Source organism: Struthio camelus, chromosome Z (genome assembly GCF_040807025.1).
Source record: "Struthio camelus isolate bStrCam1 chromosome Z, bStrCam1.hap1, whole genome shotgun sequence".
Lineage (NCBI taxonomy): Eukaryota > Metazoa > Chordata > Aves > Struthioniformes > Struthionidae > Struthio > Struthio camelus.
In genome coordinates this window covers 60,447,634-60,461,324 of record NC_090982.1, presented here as the reverse complement: position 1 = coordinate 60,461,324, position 13,691 = coordinate 60,447,634, and the positions used below count along the sequence as shown (strand labels likewise).

At 42.8% G+C, this 13,691-nt stretch overlaps 1 protein-coding gene across 1 annotated transcript in view; it reads right to left on the bottom strand.

Annotated features, from left to right (window-relative positions):
* LOC138064568 (microtubule-associated protein 1B-like) overlaps positions 1 to 13,691 on the bottom strand; it is a 73,745-nt gene that overhangs the window by 14,509 nt on the left and 45,545 nt on the right. Inside the window, exons 3-4 of the mRNA XM_068927802.1 lie at positions 7,818 to 7,900; positions 3,742 to 3,882 (exon numbers count right to left, since the gene is read on the bottom strand). Of these exons, the coding sequence (XP_068783903.1) occupies positions 3,742 to 3,882; positions 7,818 to 7,900 (224 nt within the window). The remainder of the gene's footprint in view (positions 1 to 3,741; positions 3,883 to 7,817; positions 7,901 to 13,691) is intronic.

Here is a 13,691-nt window from a genome sequence, read left to right as displayed (position 1 = left end):
TTCTTGTTTCCTTCCTCAATGCCTAAAGGAGGAAAGTACTGCAAGGTTTCCCTTTTCCCTCCTCCATCCTTTTACAGCAAGCTTTTATGAGGACTATGGGGTTAACACTATCAGCAGTGTCACTGTGTTTGCCATTGGCTCACGAGTCTCTACACTGCCCCAAACCACCCAGAAGAGCTGGCCAAACACCTTTGGGAAACAGCGCACCCTCAGGCAACACCTGCAGCCTAGGGGAGGCCAGTGCCCCCCGGGGCAGGTCCCCTTCTTCACCCCCCTCACACAGGCTGTACTCCCCAACAGGAGTTGCTATTTCAGTTCTTTCTGCAGTCTGGCTCCTGAAACAGCAGGAAGTTAGGTAAATGCAGCCCACTTCTATTTGATCTTGACAAAGACACCACCAAATTACGTAAATTTCTTCTTTAAAAAAAGTAATTCAGGCATAAAATGTCAGTACAAAATATGCCTACACAGCATCCTGCAAAATACCACAACCTTCTTTGTAGAGACTCAGTTGTTAGTTCAAGCTGTAAGAACATTCTCCATAAAGATGATTTAGATCATGTTACAGCTGAATAATTTGAAAGTCTTGGACCACAAACTGAATCATCAAAAGAAATGGACACACACACAATGTTATGCATGATTGCAGAAGATCACTGTTGGCCTCTGTATGTGTGTGTCTAGATTTCCTTTTTCTATGTTACATAATTTTTATTCAGCATCTACCAAAAATAAAACTCAATAAAGGTGCAGTGTCTGTTATCCAAACAAAAATAATCCATCCGATACCAAAATAAAGCAGAAAACAAATATTTGTTATGTTTCTTTGTCAGCCTTACTTAGTATCCAAACCATCTGACAGGAGTATAAATAAATCTCACCCAAATGTCAGACATGGCTTTGTCTGGAAAAGAGCAGAGAAAAAAACAGAACAGGACAAAACAAAAGAAAACAAAAGGAGCAAATGCAGAAAAGGATAAAAGATAAGGAAAATAGGAGAGCCATTCCTATTGTTTATCGCAGAAATAAGAAAAAAGAACAGAAAGGCAGTTAAGAGAGGACAGGCATCTTCTGTTAACGCTCAGCACAGACAACAGCTCTGAAATGCATTTAGGGTCTTGAGTGTACTCCTTACGCCGTATCTCTGGTAAGGGCTGAAAACATGTTATTAGGGAGAGACAAAAGTAGGACAAAGATCTCTTCGTTTGGATGAATAAATCAAAGTCTGCTACACACATAAAAAGATAACTTGAGTACAGACTGTTTCTCATGTAAGGCCAATTTTCTAGCAAGATGGAATGCTAATATATGGGGCCACTGAATATATTGGGTCAAAGTTTGGGTTAGTCCCAAGCCATTTATAAAATACCATACTTGACTGTCTGCTTCATGCTTTTAAACTCTGTTTGCTCCTAAAAGTTGGCATGCCTAATGCAGACAGTGTTAAGCCACTAGTAGCACAGGCCATGGAAAAGCTGGTGAAAAACTATTGCAAAGATTGTACCTGTTAGGAATAGCAAGTTCAGGAATGCCTCAGAAAAGGCTTTAATGGATTTGTATTTCAAATGATAACACAATGAAGCACTTTCACTGCCTCAACTATTCGGTAATGCTTTTGGACATCTCAGTTACATTATCACCACTGCATCAACTTCAGCAGTGACTGGGAAGGAAGAACGAGGCCCACTGTTGCTCTTCATAGGTTTCGATCCCAATACTAGCCCCAGTTACTTTCATACAGTCTCCCACAGCCTAAAAGAGACCGCAGAGGAGTAACTGTTTGTTGTCTTTTGATTGAAGGTCACCCTGGGACCAAGGAAGTGTCTTTGTTTGTGAACCTGGGCATCTTTTGAAGCACTCAGATACATCTGTCGAGGAATTCTGAAGTTTTAAAGGTGTTATGGCTGGTGATGGCAAACAGCAAGTTGGCTGCACAGAGCCATTTCATTGGCAAGCTGTTGCTGCAGAGGCTGGGGGATGCAACATCTTCAATGTTCTGGCACAGGAGAAGGTGGAAACAACATTTTTAGGCATTGCCAGCAGGGAGTTGAAGAAGCCAGGGAATGGAAGTCTGAATTGGACTTCATGAGAGAATCTCCCAGGTGAAGGAAAATACTTATTTACCTATTTGTAAGCACATCCCATTACCACAGTGCAGGTTTGGTCCAGAAAAATAAAAACAGACAGAGAGCAGAAATATTAACTTCAACTAACATTCATCAAACTTCACTGGGTTAATGGGTCAGCAGAGCACAGGAATTTATGCTTCTAACCACTAGTGTGAAAACTACTAACCACTTTTTTCTAGCACTGATTTCTATCCTTGTTTCATATTTGTGGTCTGCTAAAAATTTCTCACTAATGGTATACTGACTCTTTAAGAAATGTCGCATACACTGCCTGCAGCATGGTAAATACAGTCTTTGATTGCATAGTTACCTTTTGTGAAATCTTGTAGAAGCAGTGAACAAATGTCCAAGGCTTCAGAGACATTAAGTTGGAAGGGACCACATTAAAACCACCATGCTGCCGGCTTGTGAGCGTGCCGCCCGCAGCAGAGACCAGCCAAGCGAGCCTTCACTGCGACAGCAGAGTGTGCTCTGCACGCGCACCAGTGCTGGCCGTCCCTTAGCTGCTTTCACTCCTACGTCAACATCACAGCTCCACTCCCCAGCCAACACTTTGGCTTCTTAACTGCAATCACAGGATTTGCCCCAAGTTCAGCAGGTAGCCATAAAGCAATTATGTCTTGCTAACCAGCGAGAGATGCAAGAAGCTGCACTTTGCAATTTTACAGAACTGTAACTACTCGAGCTGGTGACTTCTAGGGGTCACGTCCCTTTCAGAGGCCAGGGATTCAGCTCCTGCCCTAGCTGTACCACCATATGCTGAACTAAAGGCTTTGAGAATAGGATCGAACAGATACAATAAGGTTACACTGGGACTCCTGCAAACTCTGCGTTTTCAGACCTGAACCTTCAAAATCTCACTCCACTGAAATGCTTGTAATTAAATTTGGAAACTAAAATCCCAAGGATGCAGCCATATAGTTCATTTAAATATATACTTTACACAGCAGCCAAATTAAGTGTGACAGCTTGTTTACCATGGGTTCCTGCCCTATGGGAGCTTTCAGACACAGTACATTAAGCAAGGCAACAAAATAACAAGTCATGAAACAAACAGCATTAAATAGTGGTAGACTTCATGGTTTGGCACAATATTTCTGGTATGTGAAAACCACAAGATTTACAGAACTCATTGGTGAAATTTTAAATACTACAGCAAAGAAGCCAAGCAGGTAGGTGGTAAAAAAACTACAGCCATTTCAACAGAGAGCCTCTGTCTTATTTAATGTCACATATCACTTAGCTGCCACCAGGCAAGAACTTGGTGTCAGATTCAATTTGACTGCTTTGTATGTGCACCTTAGATGAACAACCTGTATATTTTAAACACAGAATTATCTCCTGCCGTTGTTTAAGGGTTCCTTGGTTTTCTGTTTCTGAAAGTTATAATTTAATTCCCCAAATGAAAATGTTACTCTCTTGTTAACCAATTTACATCAAAACTCAAGTAAATTAAATAAATGATTTGAAGGAAAGTCCGTAACAGAGAGTAAGGAGCAACAACATCAAGCCATCACTGCAAACTCTCAGTTAATAGAGATGGCCATTTTTAGTCTTCTAAAAACCTGTGCCCTCACGTGACAACGTACGGAAGACACTTTTCAGTACACACCTCTTGATCCGTGAAGATCTCAATGAAGTTCTGGAAGGAGAAGGACCCTGACTGAAGAATGAGTTCTCCTGTGTTTTCAAAGCACTGTCCAGTGAGCACAAGGAGCTTGTGTCTTGCAGCATCTGTGATCATTAAACGCACCTACAGTGAAGAAGAGAAGCACATCAATAGTGAGAGTTAGCATGCATTGCTATATTTTTCTGAGAATACGCTGTTTACCTTGCCTAATTTAAAACTCACTTTGCACGAGAGTCTCGCAGGACTGACGAAATATTATCTAGTTACAGTGCTGTTTACCAAAGACAATGAGGAAGGAGCAAAAGGGAGAAGAGGGGGCACAAGAAGTGATTAGCGAGAAGGTTCTGTGAATAAACTAAGGCATGGAAAAAAGAGCAAGGAGCAGAAGAGAATAAAATTTGAATGACAAAATAGTAATTGCAATGAACAAACATATTCCTGGTATAACTCTTGGTGGCTGTTAATAGCGCTGTATCAGGGCCACCTTGGCCAAATGTCCCCCACGTGGTAATGAGGGACAACTGTGTTTGTCAGCCTTAGAGCCTCAATTTTTGGAAGGCTATTCTTCTTTTCCCAAAGTGTGGCACTGCTTGCCATTTAGTTGCAAAAATGTCACTGAAAACTTAAAAGAACAGCCACAAATCAAACAGAAAAATGGCACATTTGGACTGCTGTTCTGTTGTAACTTGAATCATCTACAAAGTTAAAGGACAATTCAGCTTCACCACAATCACGAATTTGAACTTCAAGCACTCAGATACAGTCATACGCACCATTTGCATGTCATGATGTCACTAACTATGGACACTAAAACTTTTAAAAATGTGCCAGCACAAGACCTTTTTCAAATCTCATGAGTAAATTATGTGGATGCATGACAGCTCCAAGGAGATTGTTGCTGACAAATAACCTTCTTCTGCATTTTGAAATACCTCCTAAATATTTCAAAGTGTATTCTCTTTACTTTACTTGACCCTCATTTACAGCTAATAATTCCTGTTTCTCTCCAGAGGGAAATTTACTTGAATACTAAATAAAATCCATGTACCTAGAATTCTTCTTTTGGCTGAATTCAACCTAAATCCAAACAAAATCTTTTCAAGATTCAGCATTATTAAATAAACTCTTTGAAAATATTTCCAAGGTCTCGTCCAAACTGAAAATCAATTCAGATTAAGGTAAGGTATGAACTTCAAGTGCAGTAATTCCTCCATTCAGGGAGGATTAAGTTAAACCAGAACAGGACACTGATTCCAGAATAAGACTATCCGTATATTAAACTAAATGAGAACAGTTCATCTGGAACAACTCCACATGTAGATATTGCATGCAAACTCCATCTCCATGGAGACAATATAATCACCTCAGCTCTCCTAGTAAGCCACTCTTTCAAATTTATATATTGATTGTTAAGCAATCAATTGTTCTAAATAATTCCCTCTCACGCCAGGAAGGCTGAGCCGGGAAGGCTTGACCTAAATCTCTGCTCAACAACCAAGATTTCTAGTACAAGTAGAAAACGGCCACTGAAGAGTATGGCTCTGAAAGACGCTCCCAACTCTACCGCAACTTCATTTTTGTTATTAAATAAGTGGCCTTAACTTTGAGCGGCGGAAAGTTCCTTTAATTAAAAGTAGGCCTAAATGCTGGTTTATCGCTAATTGTACCAGATGATTAAAAATGCAACAATATCCTTGCTGGATCAAGTCAATCTATTTCTATTTCAAACAAGAACGTAGATAAGTGCAGCTGGCTGTCTGATGTGTGTTGCTGAAATCTCGTCTGTTTTAGTTGTATTAAAACCGTAGAAGAACTGGCTTCCTCTTCTATTTTTTTGTCTCATTGCTGGCAGCAGTTCTGGGCAGTCTGCCAACCTATGTATAAAACCACCAGCTCTTCCAACAGCAAAATTACTTCCTGACTTGTGAATCACTGATATGTGACTGCCATATAATTCCCCTTCAACCTATTTTATTAATTGATGGTGAAAGAGGCTCCGCAGAGCTAGAAAACTATGGTAGGGAAAAAAGCAAATAAATGCTTGCAGGTTACAGAGCATAATATACGAGATACATGCAAGAACTTTGAGAGACATAGAAATTGTGTGTCTGGGTATAATGAAGGCTTCCTGGGGGACTACCAGAATTTTGCCAGTTGATTTCAAGATGATTACATTTAAGAAGAAATGTGGTAAGATGATCGTTCTGCTCAACTTTACCCTTGGTTTAAGTCCCAAATTGTTAAAAGTAAGTGAACAGCAAGAGGTAGGTAGCCTCAGTCAAAACTGAGCTAAACACAGATTGTGAACAGAGACAGGAGAGTAAGGAGATCAGAAGTTTCCAAGATTTACGGTATAATGTGTTAGACCAATTGAGTGGAGCCTTCTGAAAAAGGAAGCAACTGTTCGTGGAGTTTTCAGAAACTTGCTTTCTTTGGGCAGCTGTGATCTCTCTCCCTTTGGGCTTCTCTCTTTTCGGAAATATTTGGCAGATGGCTGAACACGACCGAAGCCTTGGGTAGAATCATGCTCTAACAACCAACAGTATATGGCTATTACCAGCCACATTAGCAGCACTGGAATTTCTTTTAACATCTTTGCCTTTGTTTTTCCTGAACTGACAGATTCAATTTCCTCTTCTGATGAAGTAAGAACGCCATAGTATATCACTGTCTCCCCAGATGCAGCCTGGAAAACTCCTGAGATGAGAAACTAAATTTCCTACTTGTCTTAATGGGCAAAGCATGTCTATTCCAACTCCTGATTAAATTTTCCTGCCTCTTTCTTATCTCCTTTTTTGGCTTTTGTCCAGTGAGAGTCTGGCTTAGCCAGCCAAGGTAAATCTCAGCTTGTAACTTCTGGCTGTGACCAGCTTGGCAAGATGAAAGCAAAGCAAAGATTGCCTCCCAAAGACTAGGGGGAGGAAATTAACAGTAACCTAGCCAACCATCTCCCAGAGCCAAAGGAGTAAAGCCAAGGTTCAGAAGTCATTAATCGGCTTCAGACCATGTGCTTCCACATGGTCATCCATCCAAGAAACGACAAGCAACAGCAACAGAAACAGCACTTCCCTACTTTTAGTCATTCTTTCTGCTCCCGCACACGCACGCCTTTGCAGCTCTTTCTTTATTCTGAAAGCCACCGTGGATGGGATATTAATGAAGAACTTCAGAGCTGCCACTTAGCTTGCTCCTTACCAAGTACCAATGCAATGTCAGAGATTTGCAAGTACACTGTTACAGTGAATGAGCTGCTGTCAATTAAGATGACTTGCTTAATTCTTAAAACTTTAAACCTATCACTTGTTTTTAGTGTTTTTCCTCCTATTTGTGTTTAATATTACCTAAGGTTGATAAAAACTAGATTCCTGAGAAAGTACTAGAAGCAGGGCCACTTCATTTCCCAACAGAAAGCTTACGCAGCCAGTGCTTTCCAACACTGGCTAGCAATGCAATTATCCCTATTTTTTCAACCTTCAGAGTCTTACTAGCTAAATTTCTCTAATTCGTCTTCCAACTGCGTTCTCAGTTCTTTAACTCTCTTCTAGTGAGTTCATGAGGAGCTGGCACTCCCTCTCTAGGGCACTCTCCGCAGCCCATTTATCAAATCATATTTTTTTTGAGGGAAAGATAGATCACATAGATCTATGCAGAATGACCATCATATAGATGGCAATTCCTCCCAAATTTCTAAATTTTTGTCAGGTGACCTGGTTTCTTTTCAGGCACTTTTTCATGTTGAAAACGGACATCCAAAGCTACCAAGCAATGGAGGGGCAGGATAAAAGCAGAAGCAATCTCACCACAGTCGCTTCCGCTCTATTTGGAAAGGGGGTCAACGGGTTACAAGGGAAGCAGGGCTGAACAGGCTGAACAAGTCTGCCTGGCCTGCACCTCGCTCTACCATGAGACAGAGAAATTGGAAAGAAAATCAAAGGATGAGGTTTTTGATGATGTTCCCTCCTAACATGTCCTTCCAGCCACTGTCAGGACCTGCTCTCATCTTGCCCACGTAGTGGAGCTTTCATGACAATCCAGTGAAATATTTCTGACTGACTTACCTCAGTGCTAACTGCTTCATCTGAGGGATTAATCAGGACTACAGTTTCTAAGACGTCACTTCTGTGGTGAAGAATTTTTTGACCTGCAAGCACAGAGAGGAGAGAAAAGAAGAAAAGAAATTAAACTAAACCAGCCACCTAGCATCGCTTAAACCAGCACTTTCTATCAACTAGTTATATGTCCCACTGCGGGACAAATCTCAGATAGGTTACCCAGAGCAAAGCACACCAGCTGCAGTAACTGTTACTAGCTCGTGTGTTCAGAAACACCACCAGTATTTGGTCGAGTGGGGCAGAAAGGCCCCTCTAGAAATTCAAGGTAATGAAAACCAGCCAGCAGCAGCATGGGGGCCTGCCCCATCCTCCTGCCAGGAGATTCCCGGTCTCTCACTGCAGCCTCGCTGACTTGGTGTGGGCCGGGGCTCGTGTGACTTTTATGGACGTATCTGCTCCACCGATGCAGCTGAGGCTGCAGAATCGTGTAGCACAACCAGCTGGTTTTACTCGAGTTTTTCTAGAGCAGAGCATCTGCAGCAGCAGGAAAGCCGGCACGGGCAGCACACTTTCCCCCTGAGAAGCACAGTGAGTGCTGGGGCCTGATGCTGCCCCATCCGTCATCACTAGTAGGGGTGATCTGTAGGAGCAGGGCAGGGGACCCCAGCTGTCCTGGGGACCCGGCACCGCGCGGTGCACCCCTCCCCTGCGTGTTAGCTCAGACTCGCCTGGGGGGAGCCTCTGGAGCAAGCAGCCCCCACCCCAACCACAGGCCCTCACAGCTCCAACCATACCCGCTGAAGCGCCCTGGCGATACAGACCCACCCTGCCGAAACGCCACTTCCAGCCTCGCACCACCACTGCTTAATGTCGGGACCCTGTGAGAAACTCCTTATCGTGACAGTAGGATGCTCGCCACATCCCTCCACCGTACTGCTTGATCTTTCTGCTCTGCCACTTACAGAAACTGTAACAGGCAATGTTATACAACAAGAGCGAGCAGACGTACAAAATACGGTTAGTTCCTAAATGAATAACGTCTGGGTAATTTTTGCTGCAGCCTCACAGTCCATTGGCTTTCCTACTTGCTAGTTAGTCTGGCTCTGTATTTAATAGTGATATTCATCTGGCTGGGAGCGGATGCCAGAAAAACACAACAGGACTCTTGACATTCTTTTTCTTATGGTAATTGGCAAGTTCTTATCAGCGTCTCTTTCTGTGAGAACTGCAGTGAGATTAATTAGCAGCCGTATTGTCATGCAGAAACCCCGACTGGTAATTAGTGCAAAAACCAGAATAGCTGTCTCTTCCAAGCAAACTGCTTGGTGTAATATTAATTAATTAAAATAATTAATTGCACTTAAAAGGAAGTACAAGGGACACAGAGCAAGTCACCTATTTGCCAACTTAGAAAAATCCCCCTGTAAAGAGACTTAAAATAACACCACCGATAATCGTAGTCATGAAAAGAGCTCTGCATTCCTGCAAGCACAAGGGCAGGGCTGCTGCAGCCTGAGACGGTGGGCAGCAAGCCGTTCCCACAGCCCCGGCCGCTCGCGGCTGGATGACTGCTGCCACCCGCCCCTCCAGCCTGGCCTCCCTGCCGTGCCCGTGCCCACCCTGTACACCTCCTCCTCACCCTGCCACCTGGCAGGGAGAAAAAAGCAGCACGCAGCTCACTGCAGGTGCATTTTGCTGACTCTTCTGCTGTTGCAAACAAGGATGCAGCTTCTAGGATTAGCCGAGTGGAGAGCTGCGCTCAGCAGCCCCAGGACGGAGGAGATACTTTCTGCCCTGGGTGGAAGATGTGTCGTGTTGCTCTCCACTCACTCCTTTAGGCTGGTGCATGGGGAATTCATCAACTGTTTCTGGAAAAGTTGCATGTATCTTCCATCGCTGGAGGGACGCAGGGTGAGAAGTCTCCAAGGGAATAGGCAGCTAATGAAGAAACGTGGGTGACTAGTAAAATCAGTCTTTTGAAGCAAAGAACAGGAGGTAGAACAGCAAAACCAAAGAGGAAAAGAAAAGAAGTCTGTGTTTTCACAGGAGCAGGAAGAAAGAAAAATTCAGAAGAGATTCAGAAAGGAATGTAAATCACCAAAAGCGAAGGTGAAAGAAAAAAGAACGTTCTAATGTAAAATGTGAGATGGGGTTGTCCTCTACTCTGTCTTGCCCACGACAATGTGTAGAGACTTGACTAGTAAACAAAGTCACCTAAAAAACCCTAGTTTTCTTAGCACCTTTCTTTTTGGTGTTGGTTTTTTCTTTATCAAAAGAAAGAGACAAACTGTATGGTAACGACAGGGGAGGAAGGTAGGTCTCGCCCTGCAACATCCAGTTCTGGCGTTACCCATGTAATACAATTTATTTTAATAGCTCTGCTTCCTTGCCTGATAGGAATGCATAAATAAGGCTATATTCAATAAAACATCCAGATGGCTCTGTTAGCACAGACTTCAGAAGATGCCCCGCGATCTGTTATTTTACTTATTCTGCCGGCTTCCCTCAAGCAAAAAGAATAGGCAGAGTTTACTGAATCGGGTCTTTAGTGTTGGGAGGGAAACGAGAGAAATTGTCACCCTTTAGTTGCCACAGAAATTCATTGTGTAATAGCTTGTGACAAGGAACAAATACTTTTCTTCAGGCCAAACTAAGCCTGCCTATATGATCAGATGCTAACACATCAACGAAAGGTAGGAAAGAAATGCAGTTATTCATCTAGCGAGATAGATAAAGATGTATAATTTCCACCTGACTCAAAGTACCATCTTTGGACTTCACTGGAGCTGCTCCAAGTCACATCTGCGTAGCTGGAACAGATGCGACCCGCGGAGCAGTAGCTCCTGCTGCCCAGCACTGACCAGGTTGCGTACACCTTGTGCTCCCGAGGGGCCAGCCACCAGCTCCCGGTGGCTAGGCACTTCCAGGCCACTTGCCATTTCCAGAGGCAAGTGAGCCACTTTGCATGAGATACACGTGGCTACTCAGAGCTGTAGGTGCGACTCCCTCCCTCACAGACTCCTTAGTGCGAAACACGTGTTACTGCTTACTACACAGGGTAGAGACTGAGCTCTGACGGAGTATGAGCCACTACGAGCGCTTCCCTCTCCTGTAAAACTTCACAAAAGTCTCTCTTTGCTGTTCCTGGTGACATAGTCCTATGACCCTGCCTGGCAAACAAAGAAAGAATACATCTTTCGCTAAAACTGTTGATAATGTGGTAAGAGCAGCACAGACTTATTATTGCTCACATGAATACTCCATAAAGCCCGGGCAGAATGAGGGAAAAGCTCCCACGGGAACAATTTAATGGAATGGAAATAAAGAATCACAGTGCAGGATCAGAAAGTGGTAACAGCATTTCAGAAACTGGAAAGAGATTGCAACTTATTAAACTACATATGGAGCTGGAGAATCTTAAGACCTGTGCAGAAGATCTGGGGTTGCCTTAAATGAGCTCTACTTGATTATTACAGCAAATCTTTATATATTTGCTAAAATACTTTTGTGGAGTGTCAGAGTAAGAAAGGAAGATACTTCCAGGTTGCACAGAAGTGGCTGGATTTTGCCCACTTTTAGTTTCTGGAAGGCAAGTAAGTTCTAGCTAAAGAATTCAAGAAAGAGATTAATTCTGTTTGGAAGAAATCTAAGTATCTGCTCATCCTTGATTTCATCAAATAAAGCTTCAAATTCAGAACAGGCATTCATAAAGAGTCTTAGCAGTTGTTTGATTCAGAGCCAGTCCAGCAGACGTGAGAAGTAAATACCCTGTGACAGTTGCTTAAAGGGTGAATCCCATGTGTATCATCCCAGTTTCTATGGTCGCAGGATCACATTGCTTATACACTCGGCCAAATATCAATGTCATTTACACTAGGATTACTGAGATGAGGATGGTGTTAGTAACACTTTTCTAGAGTACCCGCTGAAGTTTTCTTACTCATACAGTTGATCTTTTCAGGCCAATCAAACAGCATAAATAAGCCTGATGCCTGCTTTTAACAGTGGCTGTATTGCAGTTCATTTTGTGCAAACGTAAAAAGTAAATGAACGGCAAGGGACAGAAAACAAGCCCTGTTACAAATCTTGTTTAGCCAAGGATCATTAGTGACACGCTTCTCATAGCTGGGTACGCCTGTGCAATACCACCCCACGGGGATGCATGCTGTGGGACACCTTTTTTGACTAGCTTGTTGCCTATCAGCCCTGCCCACAACCCAATGCTGACACCAGCACTCGCTTGCTCCCCATAATAAATGCCATTCCCACAAAAATTGAATTCAGAATAGTCCACGTGTGGAGGAAGGAGACAAATCATTTCTGTGATGACTCTGGCAGAAAGGGAGAATATCTTCTCTCTGAAAATGAGGACTGTTTCGCACCTGAGTGACACAAGCCTTTGGCAATTTTAAGTAGCCCTTTTTTCCACCATAAAGAACTTCAAAGCATCGTTTCCCTTCCAGAGGCCAAGACTGTAGTGTTAGGCCAGTCACCAGGCTGGGCGGCAACCGCAGCTGGCTCTGCGTGCAAGGCCACCTAACAAAACTTCCCGCTCGCCACGAGTCGGAAGCGAACCTTCTGCAGCAGGGAACGCCCTGTGCTCGGCACTCCTAAAATGCTTCAATGCACACAGCGTGCCCGCGTCTTGTGGAAGAGTTTTTGGATTACTACACATGCTGAGGGGGAAAAACCCTTTGAAAGGAACCATAAAACATGCATTTCAAGAGCTCTTGCTTCCACTCTGAGAAGACGTCTTTAACAGACAAATACAATCACTGAGGAAAAGACATTTTCCTAACTGGGCAATGCTGTGTTTGAGGAGCAGCAACGTGCAATCCTTTTCTTGACGCTTCTGGGTAGAGATGGCAAGAAAGGGTTGGCATATTTTCACTTCCGCTATGGACTATACCCTCTTTATGGGCATTACAAACATACTCACATCTGAAAAGCTTGACCCTCACTGCCGTTACATCTAAGGTAAGCAAGAGCCAGATAATTCAAAAATGTTGCCAGGTAAAGATTTCGGATATATGAGTGAAGAGGGGTTCAGGTAGGAATACAGAGGAGGAAAGGGAGAGAGGAGGGATTTTACACTCAGTTTTCATGCATCCAAACATTGAAGATCAAGGCATGGGCAAGTTAGGCACTCCTTTATATTTAATCTACTAGAAGATGCTACATCCTTAGCAAAAACAGAAGTGATAAATGGCCAGAGGCACATGACACAGATCTTCACCACTGGACAAGGTGTCAGATGGTACATGGTTTGGAGCAGCTGGGACAATACTGACTATACTGAAAGACAGTACTGGAGCATGAGAGTCACTATCCTGGAAAGCAACAATTGATGTTCATCAATTGGCTCAGCTACACCTGTTTCAGATTCACCATACCCGATAAAGAGGGAAGGTTATTGTATCCTTTGCATATAACCCATCTAAAGCATTAAATTCTTTTGAAAAAAAATGGAGCTTTTTGCTTAGCAAACAATAGCGTAATAACCTTTAAATTTTAAATAACTTCAAACTTCTGGCTGTTTTACCTTCTTTTTCCAGTGGGGATTTCAGATTTGGCCCCCGAAAAGGAAATGTTAATCTTGGTGTTAGATTAGGATGGTTGCTGTGTGTTACCAATAGAGTATTTTGATTTCTGGTTGACTGATCATCTGACAGTGGCTTTTTCTTACATTAAATTAATACATCTATTTTTTCCTTTTTTTGACACAAATATCAATGGACATAAATTGTCAAATAATGTTATCATTTTGACGAACTCCACTATCAACCTGGAGACACTACATTGCAACAAAAAGGATTTCAGACCAAGAAGAAAGATCAAAATTCCCTTTTATATCAGATTATGACATATCTGAAGAAATCC